General features: G+C 42.0%; 2 protein-coding genes across 2 annotated transcripts; one reads left to right on the forward strand and one right to left on the reverse strand.

The window, feature by feature from the left end:
* Positions 1-987: 987 nt before the first annotated feature.
* DGKE (diacylglycerol kinase epsilon) lies at positions 988-16,031 on the reverse strand. Its single transcript, XM_064395578.1, has 11 exons — positions 15,214-16,031; positions 13,504-13,663; positions 12,945-13,064; positions 11,879-12,022; positions 10,020-10,177; positions 9,679-9,730; positions 9,421-9,534; positions 8,860-8,931; positions 8,213-8,340; positions 7,216-7,327; positions 988-6,894 (listed from the first exon to the last, which is right to left on the reverse strand). Exons 1-11 carry the CDS (start codon positions 15,657-15,659, stop codon positions 6,736-6,738), a joined length of 1,665 nt encoding a protein of 554 aa, XP_064251648.1. The 5' UTR covers positions 15,660-16,031; the 3' UTR covers positions 988-6,735.
* Positions 16,032-16,425: 394 nt separating this feature from the next.
* C20H17orf67 (chromosome 20 C17orf67 homolog) lies at positions 16,426-23,278 on the forward strand. Its single transcript, XM_064395581.1, has 4 exons — positions 16,426-17,735; positions 18,414-18,514; positions 21,649-21,788; positions 22,793-23,278. Exons 1-3 carry the CDS (start codon positions 17,681-17,683, stop codon positions 21,763-21,765), a joined length of 273 nt encoding a protein of 90 aa, XP_064251651.1. The 5' UTR covers positions 16,426-17,680; the 3' UTR covers positions 21,766-21,788; positions 22,793-23,278.
* Positions 23,279-23,526: the final 248 nt, after the last annotated feature.

The raw sequence follows: 23,526 nt of genomic DNA on the forward strand, positions 1-23,526 counted from the left end.
AGCCACCTTTATCATTGCCACTGCCCCCATTTTTCACAGCAATCAATTATTCTTCTACTAATTACATTAATCTCAATCCCACATCCACAGAAGGCTCAGAAGCATTCACCATTTGAGAAAGAGGGAAAACAACACACAAATAGTCTTAAAAAGGTTTGATTGTGGCATAATACAGGAGCTGAGAGGCCAGAGCCCTTCTCTCTTTTGTGCAAATGAGACCAGGGAACAGAGGAGAGGACTCGGGGAGGGGACTGACACTGACAAAGTGGCCCCACAGGATTCATTCACGTCCAAAGGCCGAAGGAACCCATCTGCTGCCATCAGGGGAAGCCCTGAGCCGCTCCATCCTCGCCGGGGAAGGTCCCGTGGGAGTTTTGCTGATTTGCTCTCAGCAGCACCTCGGCCCCATCTCCAGTTTCTACTGACACCAAAACATCTCCTGTTAAACCTTACTTGGAACTGCTCATCACAGGTAAGGGTTTGTAGGGCTCCTTCCCCTCTTCGAGTAAATAACGTGCAGCAGCAGAAGCTGTTTTAAGATCCCCAGATCAGGGGCAACAGAGGTGAGAAGGAACAATACGGACATTTCACATCACCGTTGAAGCCTGGGAATTCAAACCATTTTAACCACACCTATTGCAAAGCCACACAACCTCAGCTCCTCCCAGGGCTCAAGAATGAACCAGGAGCAGACAAACAGCTGCCGAGAGATCTTTGCAGGTCACCAGTGTTAGTTTTACCTCCAGAGACATTACTATGCTGTCTAGAATTTTTCCCATGTGTTGAGGTTGAGATGCTCAAATTTTGCAGCAGGAATTTCGGGCAGTAGCACAGCCACAGAGTTAAACAAAAACAACTTTTTTTCTCAAAATGCCTAAGCTCACATGGCTGCAGCCCTCCCAGAGCCAGGCAGTCATCCTCATCCCGGGGCTGCTGCAGAGTTGAAGACTCACATTTGTTTTTATGCATAGTGAGGAAAAGGAAAAGCCGAGTTTAAATACTTTAATCCACGCCCTTAAATCTACAGAGAAATACAGTACAAATAACAAGACAAACAGATGCATTAGGAAAATCAGTAACAGAGCCAGTGCTGTGAAAAATCTGTATTTACCAATTTTTATGAAGAATATAGAGCAGATGTTTCTCCATAGAGAATTTTAGGGAGTGTAAGTCACAGAGAGAGGCCATGGTACAACCAACTCAAGTTTTCAGTTTCCCCATAATGTGCAGTACCCACAGAACGGGGCAGTTCTGTGGCTCCAGTGAGGCTGCAGCTTCTCAGGCTGAACCTGGCCCAAACCACACACTGTGCCCATCTAACCACTGCACTAACCATCCAGTCTGTATGAGATAAAAGCACACTCACTGCCTCTGCAGCAAATAAAACCAGACATCTCTGCTTTTATAACAATGACTTTTAAGGGATTACCTCCTTACCCTTCCATTTCAGCCTGCCCTCTCTTCAAAACCAAAGAAAACCAGTTTGAGGTTTGAAAACATGGCTTGATGCCAAGGAAAAAATCACACATTTATTCTGGAGGTCCAAGATCATGGTAACTGGTTCTTTCATGCAAGCAAGAGCTCACACAGCTGAGAGCCACGGGCTTGCTCTGGGTTTTGCTCTCTGAGGGGCAGGAATGGTGCAGTGTCTGCTCACAGCTGGGCACGAAATACAGAGCTCCAGCTACACCATAAGGAAACAACTGATCTGCCAAGAGTCCCCTGATCACTCCCACTGCTCTGTGGGAAATAAAAACATACTGAATCCCAAATGTCACCTTTCTCAATTGAAAACTGCCTAAAATGTTATGAATTCTATTTTTGGAGCTATTTATTGCACTTTAGGCTCATATTTTCCTTGTTTAGTGCCACTTTATAACATATAGACAAACATTCAATATAAATCCCACGTGGCAGCATCACAGCATGTGTAGCTAAAGAATATATTTTTTAAAACTGTTAACATGCTGACATTTCCTTGTAAGTAGCAATTACTAATTAAAAGTTACAGCTCTTAAAAGCAACATTTTACAGTATTCTGATCACTACTATACATACTGAAGTTACAAGCTACAAAAATAAAAATCCATTCTGTTTAACTACAAAAATCCTAGAAAGAGAGGATGGCTGGAGGTACTCAAAGGATTACAGCAGTTTGTAGCAGACAAAATGGCTTTTGAGGGATGTAAACCTTGACGGTACAGAATGCAATAAACTCACATACAATGTAAGTTCCTACATAATCTTAAAAAGAAAACTATTTTTATGCTGAAATCTACAAACAAGTTGCAAATTAAACAATGCAAAGAATTAATTACACACAGCAGTAGGGGGACAGCACAGGACACAGGGCAGTATTAAAAAGTACAATTTTGAGCACATTCATACTTTTGAACAGTTAAGGGCCAGATCCTCAGCTAAGGTCAGTCTGCACAACACAACTAGGTTTAGTCAAGGCATGTGGCTTTATTCCAGCTTGAAGTATCTCCCTGAGATGCCCAAAGCCTGAATTGGGTATTCAGCACTCTTAGATGATAAAATCATGATCACGTCGTGCTTGAGAACTGTGGCCTCAACATTGCTGAAACAAAGAAAGTGTAAATTCTCTCCATTTACTTAATTAGCACAGGAAGAAGTGGATTCTGCTGCTTTGTTCAAGAAGCTCCTCTCATTTCTCAGAAGAAACCTGCATCTTTAATTAAGTGGTTGACATTCAAAAGAATCAGTTACCTCCTAGCATTTTTGAAGACAGTCTAATTTAATTCCAACTGAAGACTTAATTTTTTTATTTTCCAAAACAAAGAAAACTGCTAGTAGTCATTACAGTAAGAACACATGCAGATTTTAAGTGTCCTGCTCTTCCCCAGAGAATAACTGGGTTACAGTGCTGCTCTACCAAAAGCATTTGTTGCCAGGTAAAAACCAGTAACTACCCTAACACTGATGCCATTGTGCTGATCACAGCTGAAGGTGCAGAGCTTTTTATTTAACCAGTGAGATACAGTAACACACACTGCAAAAGCTTCACAACCAGAAGGAATTGGCCAGACTGAAACCAAACCCTTCAAGGATCAGCTCTCAGAACCTGTGGAGAAAAGGGACGTTCCTCCCCAGCAGCAATGAGAACAAAGACTGTACTTTCAGTACAGGCCAGGGGTATTGGGGAACCTTTAGTGGTGATGGTGGCTGGAAAAGCCAGCCAGGTGGGTCACTGGGCCAAGAACAGCTGTCCAATTTTGTCTGACAAAGCCTTTGACAGGAGGTTCTGTGCACATAAAAATGCCCAGCACATCCTCTCCACCTGAGTGAACAAGTACAATGGAGCCAGGCAAGGAGCTGAGCCACAGAAAGGCTCTCCATGCAGATTTATGATTTTTGTATTGCCTGTCACAGACTGAGAACCTACCTTAAGGAAAGTTATCAGAAACTGACCACACTTGCTACTGGATGCAGCAATACAACTAAAAAATAAACTTCATGGACTCACTTCAAACTGCTTGACAATCAGTGTTACTGTTTACCCTGTACATTTTACACAAAGCTATAATATACTGGCAGAAGAAACAGTTTGTTATTTGGCTTTTTAAAATATTGTTTTCACTATTTTTCCAATGTTTATGATTAACGGCATCAGGGAAAACCCTCCAGTGCAGGAGAGGAGCTCAGCTGCAGAGTCCCCTCTCCCAGACACAGAACAGGCTCTGGGGGTTACTCTACAAGGAGTAACTCCTCGCATGGAGGAGCTGTTTGCAATGGGGCTCTGTGCACCTACGTTTAAAAAGCAGGGAGCAGTTCACAGATGCACACCACAGCTCTGGGCAGCTCCAGCTCTGCTCCAAATGAGCCAAGCCCAGATTGCTGCTGCCAGACAATCCTGGAGCCCACTGCTGAGGCCAAACTGGGGCTAAAACTGCAAACGGCTCCACCAAGTCATTCCAGACAGGCTTTAACCCAATTTGCAGCACAGCAGAAAGGAGGAAACACTGAGACCAAAGAACAGCTGGAAACAGCAAGGCTTTCCAGACTCCAGGGCTAACTGTGTTTTACAAACCCTTTTCTGCCACACAAATGACAGCTACAGAGTCACAATGGACACTGCAGCCTTACAGAATGTTCTCCAAACCATAAATAGAGTTTCACAAGAGGCTTCCCCACAGCCACCATGGCCACATTCACTGCCACCACTTACAGTGCATTGGTGAGACACAAACTTCTTCACCTCCAAAACCAGGATCATTTAGTGGGGTTTTCCCAAACAAGCACCCAGTTAGACACTACCTTCACTTTGTTTCTCCAGCAGGAATGATGGATTTACCCTGTCCAGAGGATTTCACACATGTTGGACTGAACTCATGGCAAGCTGCAGTGGGAACACAGGGCGACTTCCAACCTTGGCATCAATTATTTCTTTTCTAGATGTCAGCAGTCAAAAGAGTAAAGTTTTTCAACAGTTAAAGGTTCTTGGGCTATAAACCAATTTGAATAATTATCTGATCAACTTCAGGGAAGTCTAAACTGCATTATGAATAGTTTAAAGTAGCCAGTGGTGTCATTCCAGATACTGCTTTTCAGAGCACATACCCTGCTTTCCCAGAGATTCCTCATTTGTTTGTAAACAACAATTATGTAAGAACTACAGCACAGAACTTAAATACTTTTAGGGTGCTGATGGTTACAAATTATTAAAAAAATAATAACTGGTAAGATTTTTGAAGCTAATAGAAACTGAAGCTCATAACTAAAAAAGAAAGTTAATGGATTCATCTAGCATAGCATACTTAGGGTTTTTTAAACACTTTTTACATATATTTTACTCTTATTTTTCATCTATATTTACATACAATAAAATAATTAAAGTTATGTGTATAAGGCTAATGAATATGGAATTTACAAATGGCTTCTGCTTTACAGTTCATTACACTCTAATCACATTTTCAGACTGCTACAAATTCACTGAGAATCAGTAGTATTGAAGTTCTAGTACATACACTTTCTACAAGGAACACCATCAAGTTAAAAATGCTTTCCAAAGAGGATTACAGTTGAAGGTTTTAAAAAATACTGACTTTGCCAAGTTTCAATAAATTATTTTAAAATATAAATAGATTGTTCACTGTTAATGCAAACATCATTTTACAGATTTCCAAAAAATGGTTTCATCTAAAAAAACCTAGAAACACAGCCTACTTTACCCAATGGTCTCATTTTCAGGCAGCATAAAGAAAAAAAAAATTAAAAACTGGGGGATCATGACAAAAGCAGCAACATTCCAAGTTCAGACCAAAGCTCTCACCTTCTTACAAACTTGGCTTACACAGGATAAATTCTCTTCCTACTTGGAAGAGCACCTTCAGTAATTAAACTGAATTTACTCAGTGAGATTATTTTAAACCTCAACTCAGTTCTCACCTGCTGCAGGCTTAAAGTTCTTACAATAAAAAGAACAGGAGTAAGATCTTTTACTTTTGTTAACCATGAAGATGTTTTCACCTGAGAAGCTTTTAACCTGAGAAGCTTCAGACATGCCAAGCTGACAGTGACTGTGTGCTGCTGTAGGTGTTCTGAACCTCCACTACCAGGGTTAACCACTCATCTTTATCCCCACTTTACACCCATAAGGGAAATGAGGGTAACCAACAGGGTATCTTTTACCCCCTAGGAGCCAGCCAGAAAAAATGCTTCCATGCTTTTTTTCCACAATCAAATCATACACATGAATGCCACCTACACAAACTGAGCTCTCAATCTCCACACTGAGAATTGAAAGTTAACAGACTGACTTACTACTGATCATTCTCAGGTAATTATGAGCCACATTCTTCAACAAGTTTTTAAAAAATACCCCAGATGTGCCAATCATCATTATTTCTTTTAAACCCTTCTCTCTAAACAGCTAATAAAGATGCTCCTTTGTCCAAGTTTTCCTCCAAAAAGCCTGCTCAAAAACTATGATGTTGCTATTTACAAAATCTAGAATTAATCTCTCACTGAACTGAAGCAAAGTCAAGTTACAGGATCAATCAGTGCAAGTCATGGTACAAGTATTTTGAATTGTATGTTGGGGACTCAAGACCTCAGGGTACTCTTTGGCTTACAAAGCCACTGAAAAAGGTAATTTTTTAAATAACATTTCCAGAAACCTTTGGTCCAAAAGCAATTTTCTTGCTGAGTACCTTCCCCAGAGCTCCCAGATCCTGTACTCTCCCAGTGAAGCTTATTAGAAATGACTGCACAAGCAGGTGCACAGAGTTACTGCTCTTGCTCCCAAGCAGAGATGGCAGCCAGGAGCAGGCTGCTGCCAGAGCATCCACCCATGTTCTGCTTGGTCTGGGGCAGGTGGAAGCAGGTCAAACCCCCAGCTGTTCCCCTTTCCAAGGGTATGAAACATCTCTCTGAAACACGGTGCTGTGTGTGTGCAGAAGACCTGATTGCACAGCAAGGAAGGGGTGCAGCATCTGTCCCTTTCCAGCCATTAGAGCTGGAAAGGCTGGAGGGCATCCCCACCAACCCAAAAGCAAACCAGTTGCAGTAATTCAGCTGTGAAAGTTTCCATGAGTGCAGAAGCATGGCTTTCTCCTCAGCTCCAGTTCACTCACAAGTATGAACCTTAGTTCATAAAGCTCAGTCCCGATCAGACATCGATGTTTTAACGAGCTGAAGTTCCTCACTGCTGCACAAGAAATTCCAATTGCACAAAATCTCCAGGTCTGGATCCACTTGCTCCCTGCTCTGGTGTCACTCTGACAGACTGGAGGCATCATCATCATCTGTCTGCTCCCCAGAGTGGTACAGCATCAGGGCGTGGGTCTTGTGAGTGATGGTGACAGTGCAGGGCCCCTGTGCCCAGGGCTCCCCATCCACCTGCATGGGCATCTTGGAGCTCTTCAGGATCAGCTGGTGCCAAACACAACAACACAACCACAGCAATCAAAACAGCTCCCACCAAACACAGCAACACAATCACAGCAGTTCTTTTACAACTGCAATACACATTCACAGCCTGCCAGGGAGAAACTGTGAGTGGCACCCACAGGCCACCAACCACAGCAACACAGGTCTGTGTATTGTAACACAATAAGTTTTTACTAAGCAAGAGAAATATCCATCTCAACTGCAAACAGCAACTTCAGATCTGATTCAAGCAGCTGAGTGCTTGAGATTCTGTATTGTGTATTAAAAAAAAATTAGGAGAACAGGTCCCCAGGCAGCACTTACCCTCACTGTGTGTGCCTGCCCTAGGCGAACAGGATTTGCCAGCTTCACCTGGATCTGGGCACAGTGGAAAGAACCATGAACACCAACAACTTCCAGAAGTCCATCATCATGTCTATGAAATAAAAAAATGAGACTTCTTTCAGTGATGCTGATGAGCTCCAGCATATCTGCCCCAACACTACATCCTCTTATTGCTATTCCCAGAGAGAAGACAAATGTTGTGCTACCAATACATTTATGTATTTGTGCTGGAGAACAAATCCCACTGAGCAGCAAAGAAAGCCACCAAACCCCACAGCTATGGAGCAATTCACCAGTCAGCACACCCGAGCTGGCCTCTGGAAATCATGGATGTATGACTTTCCAAGGCTCATTGTGCACATTTAAGGCTCACAGTGGATTTCTCTTCCATAAACTTGTACAATTTTCTGTCTTTTTACTCAGATATTCATCAAAAGGAAAATTTTTTAATGGCTTAATTTTTTAGATCTGAGTAAAGGACCTTGCCCGAGTATTTTTTAGAAATTCAGGACTGTAAGCCTTGTAACAAAACTATGGGTATATTTATATAGATGCCTTCTGAAGAAGAAAGTCACAACAGGGAATAATCACTGTTTAAAATTCTTTTTCTCTTTGGTATTGCTCCCAACATGGGAGTCAAAATGTTGGACATGTTTTGTTTTTACTTTCCATTTTAACCTCTAATGAGATGTGGTAATTTAGATTCTGAAATGGATCCATCTTCTACTTTTTGAAGGCTCACTTTATCGTTAATACTCTCTCCAATGCTTCTGCTGTCTGTCATGCCAGACATTTTGAGCAAGTCTTAAAACCCCCTTGATGTGTAGGATACCTTTACTCCCAGTCTCCAAATCAAGGAAAATAAACAAATGTGAGATAGCCTGTCCCAAGGAACCCTCCCAGCCTGCTGAGGGAATTCCTTACACTGCAAGAACTGTTAAAGGAAAAAAAACAAAGCAAAAAATGCCCTCTGTACCTTGCCAAAGGATAAGGTTCATCCCCCATTCCTTCCCAGAGCCTGCAGCCACCTCCCCAGTATCCAATATTCAGCACAATGATGCCTTCCAAATTGGGCAACTCAATCCTCTCACCATCCAACTCTAGCTTTAAAAGACAAGCAGAAGTTAATTACTGTGGATCAAATTCAGTACTTCAATAAAACTTATTCACTTTATGCATTTAATAGGCTTCCACTTATAGAAAAATTGGCCCTGCACCAAGAAAATGTGTTTTCTTTCCATATTAAAAAAAATCCTTCTGATTTGACAAGACATCAGATAGTAAATTTCTATTAGCAGAGAAAAGAAAAAAGGAACTCTCACTTATGTAAGCCTCTAGTGCTATAGAAAATTATAGCTGAATATCAGTGCTTGCACTCACAGAACTGAGTCAAGGCCAGAAAAAAAAATCAGGAATTTTCAGTAAGCCCCAAGACATGAATTCCATGAAGTAAGCTGCAGACAGCAAAAGAAACACAAAAATACTCCAAGGTCATAGCCACCCTCACACAAATATCATTAAGTGCAAATATTGTGAAGAGCAAAGCTTCTCTCCTTTTCTTTCACAAGGTAAGTTTTTGCACTTCACTGACTATCCAGAGAATAAGCAAGTAAAAAAACTTACCTCAACTTTTTTGTTAAGATCTTTACATTGTTGTACTAAGCAGTCTTTGGTTCCATAAAAAAAATAAACAGCCTACAAAAAAATCCCAAACAAAACAGGGAGAAAAGAAAATATTTTTAGAAAAATTTATAACATAGGAAAACTATTTGAAATATTTATGTATAGTTAGGGCCATGCAAACCTTATCTAAAACATACATATAATATATTTGCACATCCTTGAACTAAGCCTTCCTAATGAGAGGAGCTACAACTTACACAAGAAACTAGATTTCCACTTGAAAAGGGAATAAGCACTTAACTCATGAAGTTTCAGAGCAAATGAGAAATTCTGAGCAAAAACTGAGCAAACAGCAAATTTTGTAAGTAAGCAGAGGCAAGGCAGAACACTCATGAGTAGGCTTGCCAACATGTTCTACCATGGAATCCCCTTCCCTAAGAAAAGTTTATTCAAACTCTTAAAATGGCAAGAAGAAAATAGTGGTAAAGGAATGTGAACCTAAAAACAGCCTGAGGTCAAATCAACAACTCCAAGGAGGAAATGCCCCTTTAGCAAACACACCTTATTGATGATTCTGCTGGAAAACAGAGAGGGAGTTTTCTCACGATGGGCATGGAAATTCAAAGCCATAAGAGCATCAGGTCCTACAGAGAAGTAGTTGTTCATTGTGAATACCTGTAAGACAGAACTTCCAATTATGCCTTATTAAAAATCATTATTAAGGTTTAAAATTCAGAGTGTTTAATGGGAAGTTGATAACAACAACAAAATTACATACAGGTATTCCATAGAATTCACATTCATACTTGCAAACCATACCTTTGGTTTCCTTAAGTTGTAGTATCCTTTGTTTGTTACTTGAACCTTCCACCTGAAAAACAACAGTTGGTACTTAGACTTGAGACAGACAGTCCTCAGAATCAAAGCTGTAGCTAGGAATCTCATATCTATACTGAGATTAAGGCAAATACTCAAATTTAGTTAAATTATGAAACAGTTAAGCCCTGTAGAACAACGAAAAGACTAAATTCAGACCTCAGTAAGGTTGTAGTTCCTTCTGGCAATACTCGTGTTTATGTAAAGAAGCTGCTGCCATGGACTATCAGTAGAGCTACAGCAGTGTTTGGTTCCATACATTTTGTCTTTTCACTGTTCCTTACCTGTCTAGTTTGATTCCATCTGCCTCCATGACATTTCGTAAGATCTGCTCTACAGGGACTTCTCCAGCATAACCTGCACCCCAGCCCAGTGTATTAGACAGGTCATTCCCTGTTCCCAGAGGTAAAATTGCAACTTGTGGAATATATCGTTCTTGCCCCTAGGATACAAAACCACTGCATATTAGCTCCTGCTTCAGCACTCATTGTCTCCCTTCCATCCCCAGTGCTCAGATTAGATCAATTCACCTTCCCAGCAGCCTGTCACAGAGCAGAGCTCTGGGGCTGGCACAGCAGCTGGCACATTGAGCTACTTACCCAGACATAAGGTGAAGGAAAGAAATGTTAAAGCATTGTGAGAAGGAAAGAGAATGCAAACACAATATGGGAACAACACATTATATACTGAGCAGAGTATTCCTTCCCAGGAATGATGCTTGGATCTGGGAAGTGACATGAACACTGAGAGATGTAACACACAGGGCTGTGAACTGCAACAAGACACCAAAAGGCTCCCAAGACTGAGGTGAGGTTAGGTCTAAACAACAGATGCACAGAGTACCAGTGCTCAAACACACGCAGAAATACAGATGCTCAAAGGAGCAGAGTCAGTGTCTCAGTTTCACACTGTCACCCACAGATGGAGCACAGTGACAGGAGCTGCTCAGAACAGCCACCTCAGCAAAGGACTTGTTCACAGGAGGGTGAACAACTATTTCAGCTGTACTATGGCCTCTGCAATTCAGCTGTGGAAAGCACTTGTAGTGAACTGGCACCTTGGTTACTGTTTTATCCAGAAAGGTTATCAGCCAGGCATCAACCTGTATTTGAGAGTCAAGATAAATGAAGGGAGCAAATAACCTACTGCTGATAAGGAAAAGGTTTTTCTGATTAATCTCTACAGCTTACCTAACACCAATGACTCAATTTGAACAGAACAAAGAAAAACACAGATTTCATCAACTATATCAGCACTGAGGGACAATATATCAAGTGCACAGGACCACACAACCATATACTCATATTCATTAACCTTAATAGGTACTTTATTTCTACTTTATCAGCACACAATAATTCTCAAAGAGGTTGTTGGACTATGTGTGAAGTTGTAACAATGGCCTTCAGCTACAACATTTTATGTATTAACAAGAAAGCTGCAATAAAAAACTTTAATATAAATCCTTTCTTTCAGCACTAGAGAAAAAGTTTATCAGGTAAAGCACTAAAGCTTATTAAAATTGTTTTCCATTCTTAATTCTCTCAGGAGTTCTTAGGAGCATCCCATAAATGAGAATATCTTCCATTTCAAATCCACAATAAGCAGAGTTATTTTTTTTCTCCTCTATTTGCAGCTAATGGGCAAGGCTGCAGACAGACAGACTCTTCAGAACATATGGCAAGGAGCAGAAGCAAATGACTGCACTCACTCATGCACTGGCAACATAAGCAGAACAGCTGGCAAAATTATGAGGTTATTATAAAAGATTGAGTGTGCTGGGAGAAGGGAGCACTCAGAGCACACTAGCCAATATCAGCAATACCATTTATGACAATATAAATCTGTTCAGACAAAGAGGAAATAACAATGCAGAAAATAGCCAGCAGCTTGTTCTCTCCTTGTTTTGCAGTAAAGAACTACTACCAATATAATTTAAAATCTAAAGTGTTCATATTCTCCCTGAACTACAAGGAATAATAAGATGCATTTCCCATACCCTTTCCCAATATAAATAAGCAATTATGCAAATATTCCTCTGTAAGCCTATTCAGGAAGATGAAGGCAATAAATGCAGGTAAGAGATGAGAGGCAGAACTTTGGCAACATCAAAACTCATTTCACCTTTTAATTTAAAACACAATACCTTTATCTTCATTTCATCAATTGCATCCAGGACCCAGCCCACTGTGCCATCCCCACCACAGACCAGAACCCTGACAGCATTGCAAGGCAGCCACGTGCAGAGCTGGAGAGCTTTAGCAGGTGCAATTTTGCTGAGATCAAAAACCTAGAAAAAAGGAAAATAAGGAATTCTGTAAGTTCACAGAACAGGACTCAGGATTTGCCTCACAGATAAACAATTTCAAGAAGTTAACTCTAATGTAAAACAAAGATTCCCCATTTGCAATATTACATTAGCAAATGAGTTGTCTTGACTTTCATGAGCAGGATTTGTTTCCCAAATTCACGACAGAGCACCAGGTGCCTCCCTAGGATTAAATGGCATTGATAAACTGAGCTGACAGAACCCTTGGAAAAGTCTGTATCTAGAAGCATGATGATGAATTCTGTAAAGATGAAAGACTTCAGATAAAAGTAACTTTAAAATACTCAGGACACAAAGAGGTTTATTCTTTAAAGCCTTATTGGGATGCATTTGAAACAAAACCACAGTGATTTCTCTTGGGCTGTATTTTACAGCTGGGTTTTGAACTTCAAAGGAAGAGTATTAAGGTGCAGCCAGGAAATCCAAGAACAACTGCCTGCCTTACGCAACATCCTGAGCCATCCCAGAGGAGTTTAAGGGGAAAGCAACTACACAAAGCAAAACTGTCAAGGCAGACATTTCCACAAATAAAGTGAGGATTCAAATACAGCTTTCCTATAAAGAAGATTTAAATGTTTCATGTTCTAAAAAGTGTACACTGTTTCAAAAGTCAGATACTTCTGACTGAATTATTATGAATGCATGTCTTACTGTAAGCAAAAAAATGGACTGGTATTAGAATCCTAACAAACTTGGGGCTGGGAGAAGCCTCTGCACATTTTGTTGCTCTCTGTGAAGCTGTACCTTGCTAAAAGAACAAACTGCATGGATTTGTTTTCTTTACTGATCTTCCACAAGACCCTATTGCCATTGTGTAAGCAAGATGCCATCTATTCTGCTCTAAATTTATTTATTTATTATGGTGGCTTTGCACTGTAAATACCTGAACGGGGTTCAGCAGCATTTTAAATTCTCCTAGTAAAGTTTCACCCATGTTGTTTCCACTACGAGTGTTAGCCAGCACCATTACTGGCATCCAGTGTTTCCTGCAGTAAGGGCCCACCTGCAAAAGGTAAAAACCAGCCTGTCACACAAATACTGCACGTTTGAAAATGCTTACAGCTTTCAGTGAGGGCTAAATGAGAAAGTCACCAGTCAGTCTGAAGCAGACAACACACAAATACTCCTGACACATAAAGGCTGAAGATTCTGCAGTGCTCAGGACAATGAATCCTACAATGCACTAAAAAACTCACAAAAATTCAAGGAAGTAAGGTAGACAAATTTCAGTATTTTGGAATAAAAAATCCACATCTGCTTGTATTTCAACAACGACATTAGTAAAATGACAAACACCTCTGAATTAACACAGCAAGTACTTACCAGATCTTGAAACATTTACATGACAGTTGCTACTGTCACAATGTATTGAGTTTCAAGGTCTGTCTGTGGGTTTGGGGTTTTTTTGTATATTCTAAAGCCAAGAAGCAGCAGGCCATTACCTTTTCATAGTCGGTTCTTTTCTCTTTACGCATCTGGTTGATTGCAGACAAATAGTAGGGTGGAATAATTAAATCTCTGAATTCTCCAAATGTACAATCCTCAGTCCTCAAACAATCCACCATGCATTCATCATGAACAGTGTACTGACACCACACACACCTGGAAAAAAGACCAAAACACACGAAAACAATCTTCAAACATGCACATCGATTTTGCTCATCTATTTTAGACTTTTGGCAAAGTATTTATGCTTACATGCACCATTATAGGTAATATTTTCATTCCCTGGAAGCTTATGTATTTGCTATAGAAAATTACATGAACTGGTCATGTGCTTGCAGGTCTAGGAAAGCATTTGAATTCTGCTGAGAAAAAAATCCAAATTTTAAATTAATTCAGTTCTTTTTAATTTAAAAAATAGGTGCTATAAATATGCTCCTGTTTGTAATATTAACAGTTACACTGAAAGCCTGAAAAGGAACCTGAACCCCTGTCCATCCTTCAAGATAAAATACTGGAGCTCAATTCAATACAGCGAGACAAGAAATGAATTAATGCATTCCTTAAGATTGATAATACCCCTTTAACCTGAAATCTAAAAGGTTATACAGAACTGTACAAGGCTGATGGGATTTAGTTATGCAAAACTGCTTTGCTTTATGACCTATTCTAAAAGCTGTCCTGGAAAACAAGACTAGAACAAGAGGAAATACTGCAATATCCACTTCCAGCCTCTGCAGAATGTTAATCCTCATTTACTACATCCAAAGCCTTGATTTAAGCAGCTGGGAAAGCTATTTTTGGAGTCCTCCTGACTAATCCAGCACACAACTAGAGTATCAATGACGCTTGCCCTATACTCTCTCTTCCTTCCTCTCCCGTTTGCCTCCAAATTCCTGCCCTTCCCTCTCCTACACACACTCTCAAGGTTTTGTTTCTGACCATGTGCTCTTTTTCTCTGTAATTCTGCTTACTTACCAAGCAGTTTGACAGTATCACATAGAAGCAAAGCAAAAGCTGGCAGAATCTAGGTTGAAAACATCCTCCAAGTAGGCTGAAGTAACACACTGGGGCACCTGCCATTGCATTTTGGCACTAACAACTTTGCAAGCAGCCTTACTAATGGCAGTGCAAATCCATTTATCGTATTTTTAAAACACTCTGAACCACAATCTTTACCAATATATTGCAGTAGCTTACAATACTTCTCTTTAGCTGTTTTGAGCATCCTTAAAAATGAACCTGAAACCTCTACAGAACATTGCTTGCTCTATTTACACTGAGCAGAAGCCAATTTTGAGATGCACGCTTTGGTTCTCTGAACTGTAAGCTGTGCCAATCAAACTGCTCAGGCTATCCAGTGTACAACCAATAAATTTATTAGAAACTTCCTAATATCATCCCCTAAAATACAAACTCCCTTGGACAATGAGAGTCTCTTATATGTAATTACACAGGAGCCTGCACATCATGCTGGAGTAATGCAATTAAGAGAACGAGTGGACGTGAGATGCAACGCCACACTCTTAATCCCTGACTCACCAGCACCCATTTTAATTTCAGGTTCCTTGACGTTGGTTTAACAGCACTTAAAGTTGGTTTATCTTATCTGACTACTGCAGGATGTCTTTTGGGGTGTGGTCTCCCAACAACCCTGCGGAAAACACAACACCGCAGCGCTCCTACCCGGCCAGACCGCCCCGCAGTACCTGTAGTCGCAGAGCTTGGGCTGCGTGCCGCACTGCTGCCTGCAGACCGCGCAGCAGCTGCACAGCGGGACATTGCCCCGGACCCAGTGGTGCGGCATGGAGCCGGGCGCTCCCGGGGCGCCCCTCACCAGGATCTCCTTGCAGAGGAAGCGCCGCTCCGCCTTCTTGAGGCAGGCCTCGCAGACGCGCAGCCCGCAGCAGCCGCAGAAGGCGCCGCGCAGGATGTGCTGGGCGCACACGCAGCAGTACGAGGGCTGCCCGAACAGGTCCGTGTAGCGCCAGTCGTGCTGGCTCTTGCGGAAGATGTCCCGGATCAGCAGCTGCCGCCGCGAGCGCTGGAAGCTGCACCAGGCCGTGATGAGCACGGGCAGCAGCACGGAGCACAGCGTCCACACGGCCAGGCGCCAGTCGGCGCCGGCCCGGGAGGCATCGCCCGAGCCCTCCATGCCCGGCCTAAGCCCGCGCACCTCTCGGGCAGCCGGCGGGGCGAGCCCCGGAGCGGCCCCTTCGCTCAGGGAGCCCAGCCGCAGCTTCACGCACCATCTTCTAACCCCTCCTCAGGGCTCGGCACCGACCTGCGCCGCATCGCGCCGACGGCAGCGTTCCGCCGGGGCTCCTCCGCTGCCCTCCTGCCGCTGTTCCCGGCGCAGGGAGGACGCGGCCGCACGGCCCCGGCCGCCCCTCCGCGGGGCACGCGGGGCGGAGCGCACAGCGAGCTCCGGCCCTCGGCCCGCCCGGGAGCTGCCGGCGGAGCCGGGGCCGGCGCACGGCGGGCTCGGAGCGGCGCCGCGGGATGCGCGGGGCGGCGGAAGCGGAAGCGGCGCGGGGCCGTTGCCGGGACACGGGCGCCGCCCGCCCCGCCTGTCGCGACAGCCGCGATGTCGCCAGCTGTCCACAGTGCCTGGCGGAGCGGCTCCGCTCCGGCTCCGGCTGCAGCTCCGGCTCCGGCTCCGGCGCCGGTTCCGGTTCCAGCTGCAGCTCCGCCGGGCCCAGACCCGAGGCGAAGGCCGCGCCGGCTTGGGGCCGAGTGACGGCGGTGTTTGTGTCTTTATTGCCCAACCATAAATGTTTCCCCCCATAATTTCGTTCTGCCCTAGAATCATGGAGTCACCAGAGTTGGAAGAGGCCTTCATGGTCACTCGGTCGGAGCGGCACTGCCGCTGTACCCACAAACCACAGCACCCACATCCTGCGGAGCAGCTCCGGCCGTGGGGACTGCGCACCCCTGGGCAGCCCTTCCCAAAGCCTGCCCACACCAAACCATGATGAGCTTCAATCTGACTCTCCCTCGTCTCAGCTTGGCCATTTCCCCTGGTCCTCTGTAGAAAAGCCCAATCCCCACCTCAGCACAACATTTTGGGTGGCTGTGGAGAGCAGTGAGGTTCCCTCAAGTCACACCTTCGTCCTCCCCATGGTTGTGCTACATTGCCCAACCATAAATGCCTTCCCCTCATAATTTCATTCTGGCATTACGTGTTCAGTTGTTTCCCTGGAGTAGTTCTAAAAATAGTGGCTGTCATTAGAACTTACAGGTTTTTGCAGTTTCAAAACAGCATAGTGAGCAATGATGTAAATCCATACAGCATATACAAAATTGATTGGGTTCTAGAGTCTTGGTATCTTAAAAAAAACACTCGAAAATGCACATACTGCACAGCTGGGCAACACTCAGATTTCCAAGGAAATTCCTCACTTCCCTCATGTGAGAGCCAATGGTGAACTACGGCTACCTATTTCATATGTTACAGTTGAAGGGATGCATTTCATGCCCTACAAATTGGTGATGCTGGTACCATGTGTTCAGAGGAGCTCTAGGCATTTCTCAAGGCCAAAACCACCTGTTTGCAGTGACATTTGCTAACCTATGTCCTTACCTAACACTATGCTTAATATGCTTTATAATCCTGTTTTCTACTAACTTGTCCTGAAAGGAGGAGAATTATGTGGGTTTTCATTTGTATGGTTCTGTTAATTTGATAGAAAACTCTGCTGTGTTTCTCAGTAGTCATAGTTTGGCTTTGCTAGAGTTAAACCCCATTAGTAAGTACTCAAAGTTAGAGACAATCTTTGAAAAATGGGTGCTTGCCTCTGAGATTAACAGTACTGGGCAGTTGTTTCTTTTAAAAAACAATAGTTTACCTTGGGCACCAAAAACATTTGCTTGCCATGCTAAATATAAGGGGATAGGCTTTATTTTCACAAGTTTAAAATACCCAGTGTAGCTCTGAAGCCTGAGGTGGAAAAAAAGGCCTTCTATTTTGTTTCCCTCAGGAAAAGAGTTATGCAGAGAATGTGTGAGCAGATAATAGACTGATTCAAACCTTCAGACCAGATGTCTTCAGAATCATACTATCACTCAAATTGAAGCATAAACAAACATTTGGGACTGACGTAGCTCCTTCAAATAGGCGACTGCCTCGGTCAGGGTTGCTCATTTTGGAACAGACTGAGAGAAAGCAGAGTGAAAATGAAGAAGTTTCTTGTGTTTGTCTCCTTTTTGGTCCTGCTGGCCACTGTTACAGGTAGGAATATCAACAAACCTGCATATGTGTGCAGATCTGCAGAGCATAGGAGTAGTATTAGTTTGTCAATCTTCTATTTTAGTATAATTTTTCATATATTTTAATATATTTAGTTTTTAAGACTCAACTATTTTTATATTGCAGGCTTTCCATGATTTGATTTTTAACTATTATGATGTTGTATTTGATATTTAACTCTCTGCATTACCACACTGCAGTCATTTGTTGTAAACCCCAAAATTTTAGTTTTACTTGCTTGCTATTTTAATATTATTTTACCAAGGTCCTGCAAGTGGAATGTTCAATGCAATCTCTTCTTTGCAATGTATCTAACTCGTTACTTTGAAAAAAATCCTGTAAAGCAACACAGAAAAGAACAAAAAGTTGGAAGAGCAACTAATGCCAGTGGTTTGATGGTGCTGTTGTATTTGCTCATTTTATAGTACCATGAATATGTGGGATTTTCTTCATACTAGTAGGACAAGAGAAAACACAAGTATAAAAATGGTTTAAAATTCCATTCCTATCTCTTGGATTGCAATAACCCCTGGGAAGGGGCTGTAATGAATGTTTCTAGGAATAAAAAAACAGGTATGGAGACATTTCATTTCACAACTGATAGATAAAATACTAACTTTTTGATAACTTCAGAATTAATTTCTGCTGTTCTGTCTTTAGACACTTCACCAATTTTGTCTGAAAAAGATGCCAAAGAGATGCTGAGGACTCGTCGTGAAGACAGACCAAGAAAAGCTGGTTTCCCTGATGAACCCATGAGGGTGATTTATAACATTTACTGTTAAATTACACTAACTGAAAAAACCCAACACCAAAATGTTTGTGCTGAATATTAAGTTTCTATTGCTTCCAGGCAATATGTTATGAATATCACTGTTTAAAGCAGCTGAGTTCTTCCATGAAATAAAAAGTTAAAAAACCCCTTTAAATTCTTTTAATTACAGTTAAAAACATTCTGTAACTGCTGAGTATTGCTCAGGAAATGTTCACGTGCAGAATGAAGAGATTATTTATCATGGTTCAAAAATACCAGTCAAATTATTGAGAAGAAAGTGGCTTTTAATTTATAGAGATGTGGATTTCATCAGCTTGTTCCTGAAAAACTAAAAAACAGGAAAGGTCTTCTGCTTACAGGACATTCTGCAGGCAGAGAGGAGATGGAGGTGGCCAGTGTGGAGGCTCAGGTAGTTCTCAACCAGCTTTAAAAATCACTTTCTTTCATTCACTTATTTATGGGTGCTACAGATAGGATGTTTTTTATGATATTGTGAGAGTTTTTACTTGCTGGCTTAATGCAACAGTTTTGGGTTTTCATGCAATATCTACATTTATTTCTTTCTAAACCCTATTATAACAAAAGAAAAAGTGAAAAATTAAAGAGCCTTCTGTTTTCCTTGCTTTGAGAAGACCTAACACATAATCTGCACTCATCAAGGGTACTTAAGGTATTTTAAAACTACTGCCTCTTTCTTTCCAAAGTAAATAAACGGAGCTAAAATCACATGGTTGTGAAGAGGCAAAGCCCACAGAAGCCAGGAGCACACAGGGGGTTGTGCATGATGGGCACAGGGGCTCAGTTCAGCAAGGTGCTGAACACTTCTGGACTCCACAGGACATGAAGAGCACTGCGTGCCTTGCAGGACTGCAGAAACAGCTTCTGGTTTTCCCTTTCCAGTGGGTAATGTACACCAGCCAAAAAGAATCCACCTGCCCAACCCTGGGTGAACTCACTGCTTGTCAAGGGGGACACCACAACAAACAAAGCTGGCACAGATATTGCCCCGTGCTTGTTGACAGCCTTACACTGAAAATTGCACAACACAGCCAAACCCCAGAAGGCTGCACTGCTGCCCACAGCACTCAGGACTGGGTTATTTCTGAGTTGTTAAATAAGCCCTGTAGTTTTTGCAAATGAGCAGGAGTACAGCTCCCAACTGCTGTATAACCACAATTAAGGTTATGTGGTAAATGTAACAAATACTGAATACAGAATAAGTGAAGCAGCAGAACAGCTGGATTGAGGTAATTCCTGTATGGCAAGAAGCTACATGCATGCATGCAACATTTAATCTATGGTTTAGTTTTAGCTGGTCCTGTGAGGAGCAGGGAGTTGGACTTGGTGATCCTCATGAATTCTGTGACTCTGTGTGGGGAGGGATTCAGGGCTAAAGAAATATTGGATTTCTGACTCTGCTGCTCTGTCCTTGCCACTTTCTGTCCTGATTAGGAGCAAATACTTTTTGAGAAATTCCTACCTTTTTTTTTTTTTTTTTAAATCTAGAAAGCAAAGCTGACCCTCTGCAAGAAAATCCAAACATAAAAGTATTTGTTTTGCTCCCTAAATGCTAAGATTTTTCTCTTCTGATAAAAAAAAACAAAAACCAAACAAACAACCCTCATTGCCCTGTGGGACGTGGAGATTTTCCATGTGAATGAAGGTGCATGGCTGCTGCATCCCTGTGCACAGCTTGTGCACATGGACTCAAGGAGAAAAACTGATTTTGTATGGATGCTTTGTAGCAGAATGAAATGAATGCTGGGATGAACCCACCTCTGTTCATCTGTTTTAAGCAAAAGCTGTTTGTACTGGGCCAGATCATGCTGAGCTGGGGAATGTAATTTGCAATTCTTTGTGATACTCTTTGACTTCCACAGTGCTGCTTGAGTCAAAAACCTTGTTCAGATACAGACAGAAAGATCAGCAACATTTGATTATTAAAAGAAAATGTAATTTATGTTATCAGCACGTTTTAAACTTAATGTGGCTGAGATCCTGCTTTTGATAATGTGGCATCTTCTCAGTCACATAGTTCTGTTCCCTGCCAGTTCTGTCCCCAGGGATCTCAGCCAGGTCTCCTGGTAAGCAGAGAAAGCCCAGTGCAGGGCAGGATCCTGGTGCTGGGACACGGCCAGTGCAGAGGGTTTAGGCTGCAGCTTCCACTCCAGCAGCTCCCACCCTGCAAAGCACCGGGGGATTATTCTGAATGAATGTATCTGGTGTTCACAAAGCTTATGAGCCCACTAGGACTGGCACTTTTTAAAAGTAAATTTTGTCCCTGATGGAGGTCAAGTTTTTGGTACACAGCCTGCTTTATTTCAATACATTTTTTGCCGAGACCAAAGCCTCTCTCTATCAATTGGTGTAGGAAATTCACATTATTTTATTTATCACCAGTCAGCACTGGTGAGAAATAAAATAAATATAAACGTTTTAACTTATTTTGATATTATGAGCACAAAAGGTATTGAAAATTCAAACTACCTATGCTTGAAATAAAACCAGAATGATTTTGTTGAAGGAATTACAAATGGGGTTTGATAAAACTGTTGGAATTTTATAAGATGTAGATTTGGTGTAGATAAGAGCTTAAATTTGATTGCTGCAAGTATTTTTAGATTTATAAGTTTTTAGAGTAATGGAAATAAACCATCTGCAGCACTAGAATAGCTTGTGGCTTGGGAAATGTGTGCTACCTACTAGAACCCTTCAGTCCTGCCACATGATCCTGCAAGGGGTTAATGTTCTTTAAGCAGCAGGAACCAGTTTTCAAAAGGGGCTACAACAAATCTATTTGTGAGAATCCTTTGTACCCTCAGGCACAAGAAAGGCTTCTGTGTTGATATGCAAATAAGAAATGTGTATACAGAGTTCCAAATTTATGAATATTGTTGTATAATTCTTGCTCAAGACCTCTGCTGGTCTGCAGATGATGTCATTCACTAAATATTGCATGGCTGGGGCAAGCTGACCAGCAACACCATTCCACTGTAGCTGATTATTTTAAGGGATAAATTAATGGCTCTTACATCAGCTGTGAAATTATCCTGTGTCCCTGGCCTGACGTTAGAATTGAGTGATTACACAATTAAATTACTTTTGCTTTTCTTTAAATAGGAGTATATGCTTTACCTCCAGCGCTTGGAGCAGAGATCAGAAGAGCAATTCCTTGAGCACTGGCTGAATCCTCACTGCCTGCCACACTGCAACAGGGATCTGGTGCACCCAGTCTAATGGGTTTGCCTGCCCTGCAACTGGTACATATACATACATATGTATTTCTTCTACCATGCATATTTTTTTCTCCATAATGGAAGGCAGAGCCACACACTGGGAGAGAAGGGAATTACCAAAGGCTGGGGGAAGCACCTTGTGCTGAAAGGTGTTGGGCAGCTGAGCAGGGACAGGGAACAGAAGTGTCCCTGGCTTCAATTCTGTCACTCTGTTCTGTTCACAGTAATAAAACTCTGGTTATGCATTTCTCTGCTCTGTGGGTGTAAGCTGGTGACTGCAGACCATTCTTATTAATGTGGCTTCAAATTGCTCCTGTTTCCCTCCTGTCTGCTCCTGTTCTTTTTCCAACTGTTCTGTTTAAGTCTTGTACTTGTTCACTTAGCTCTCAGTGGGACTGGGGCTGGATTAAACTCAGTTGTCATCCTGGAGATACTCAGTATGCAGTCTGACCTGCAAGGAGGTTTTTTTAAACAGACATGAAATTTGCCAACTGAGATAAGTTTGAATAATCACTATAAAAGTGGAGCTATATCACTGCCACTTCACTTTTTAGTATAAGAGTTGCAGATTTAGCTTCATATTTTCCAAAGTTTTAAGCAGTAGAATACAGAGATGGTATCTGTCACAGCTGATCTGTTTCAAAAGACAGAAACTTCATCTGCTTAACAATCTTTTATCTATTTGTACATCTCTGAATACCTTTAAAAATTGGGACATTGTGGTAGACTTCAGTGGGGCTCTATTAATCCACAATAAAACAAAGGTCTGAAACTCATTTAAAAACAAAAACATAACATTCCCAAACTTCAGCCTTAGGAGGTAAGTTGGCAATTTTCAAAAAAATCTTCCAGCTGAGACACAGTTGAAAGCTGGCTCACTTAGCTACAGGAATTCTTTCCAACAGCTGCTCCCAGGCCACTGTGAAGAATTAATGTCAGAAAAGTTTAAATTATTTAAGCCCTTAAGATGTTATTTGTGTGGTCAATGTCAGCATGGATTTTGATATTTTGGGTTCTTTTTTCTGCAGATCTCCACATGGATTTATACATGATTGTGTTAAGGAAGACAAGATTATTCCTGCATTGGCTACATGCTCCCTGTAGAGCAGAACCTCTCTGCAGTACAGAGCAATCCTCATGGTACAGCAGAACTTCCAGCTCTAAGTGGCTTGATGAGTTCTAGACCACTATGTATTTTCTACCAGCAATGATTGTATGCATGAGTAACTCAATTGAGGGTTTCCACAGCTTATTAGTCCTAGAGTATCCTTTCAAAGGCACAGGTTCAGTCTGTCTGAAGCAAAAGGAACTTGGAGGGAGAGGTCAATAGAAAATTGCAGAATACCAGCATGAACAGAAGGCCAGCTTTCTGGGCTTTGGAGGAATCCTTAATTACAGTTTTCTAGGTTAAATACCAATATTTCATGAGGACACAACATTTATGTAACACTATTTCCTACTGCCTGATGAGTGTTTCATGTATTGTTTCATAATAAAAGCTTGACTTAATTCCATTTGCAGATGATTTTGTTCCCTTAGTCTCCCATACTCCATTCTGACAAAACTCACTGGAAGTGATGCTCAGTGTTGTGAAGTACTAAGGCAACATCAGAAGACTTTCTAGGATCAGCAGCTGGGAAGCCCCATGGTGCAGACTAATAATTGTGTAGTTTCTCTGCACAATTATCCTTTTCCCTTGTAATTCTGCCAGGAGAGGCAGATGAATCCAGCCAGCCTTTTCCTGCCTGTGTGCCTTTATAAC

The sequence above is a fragment of the Passer domesticus genome, chromosome 20 (assembly GCF_036417665.1).
Source record: "Passer domesticus isolate bPasDom1 chromosome 20, bPasDom1.hap1, whole genome shotgun sequence".
NCBI classification, from domain to species: domain Eukaryota; kingdom Metazoa; phylum Chordata; class Aves; order Passeriformes; family Passeridae; genus Passer; species Passer domesticus.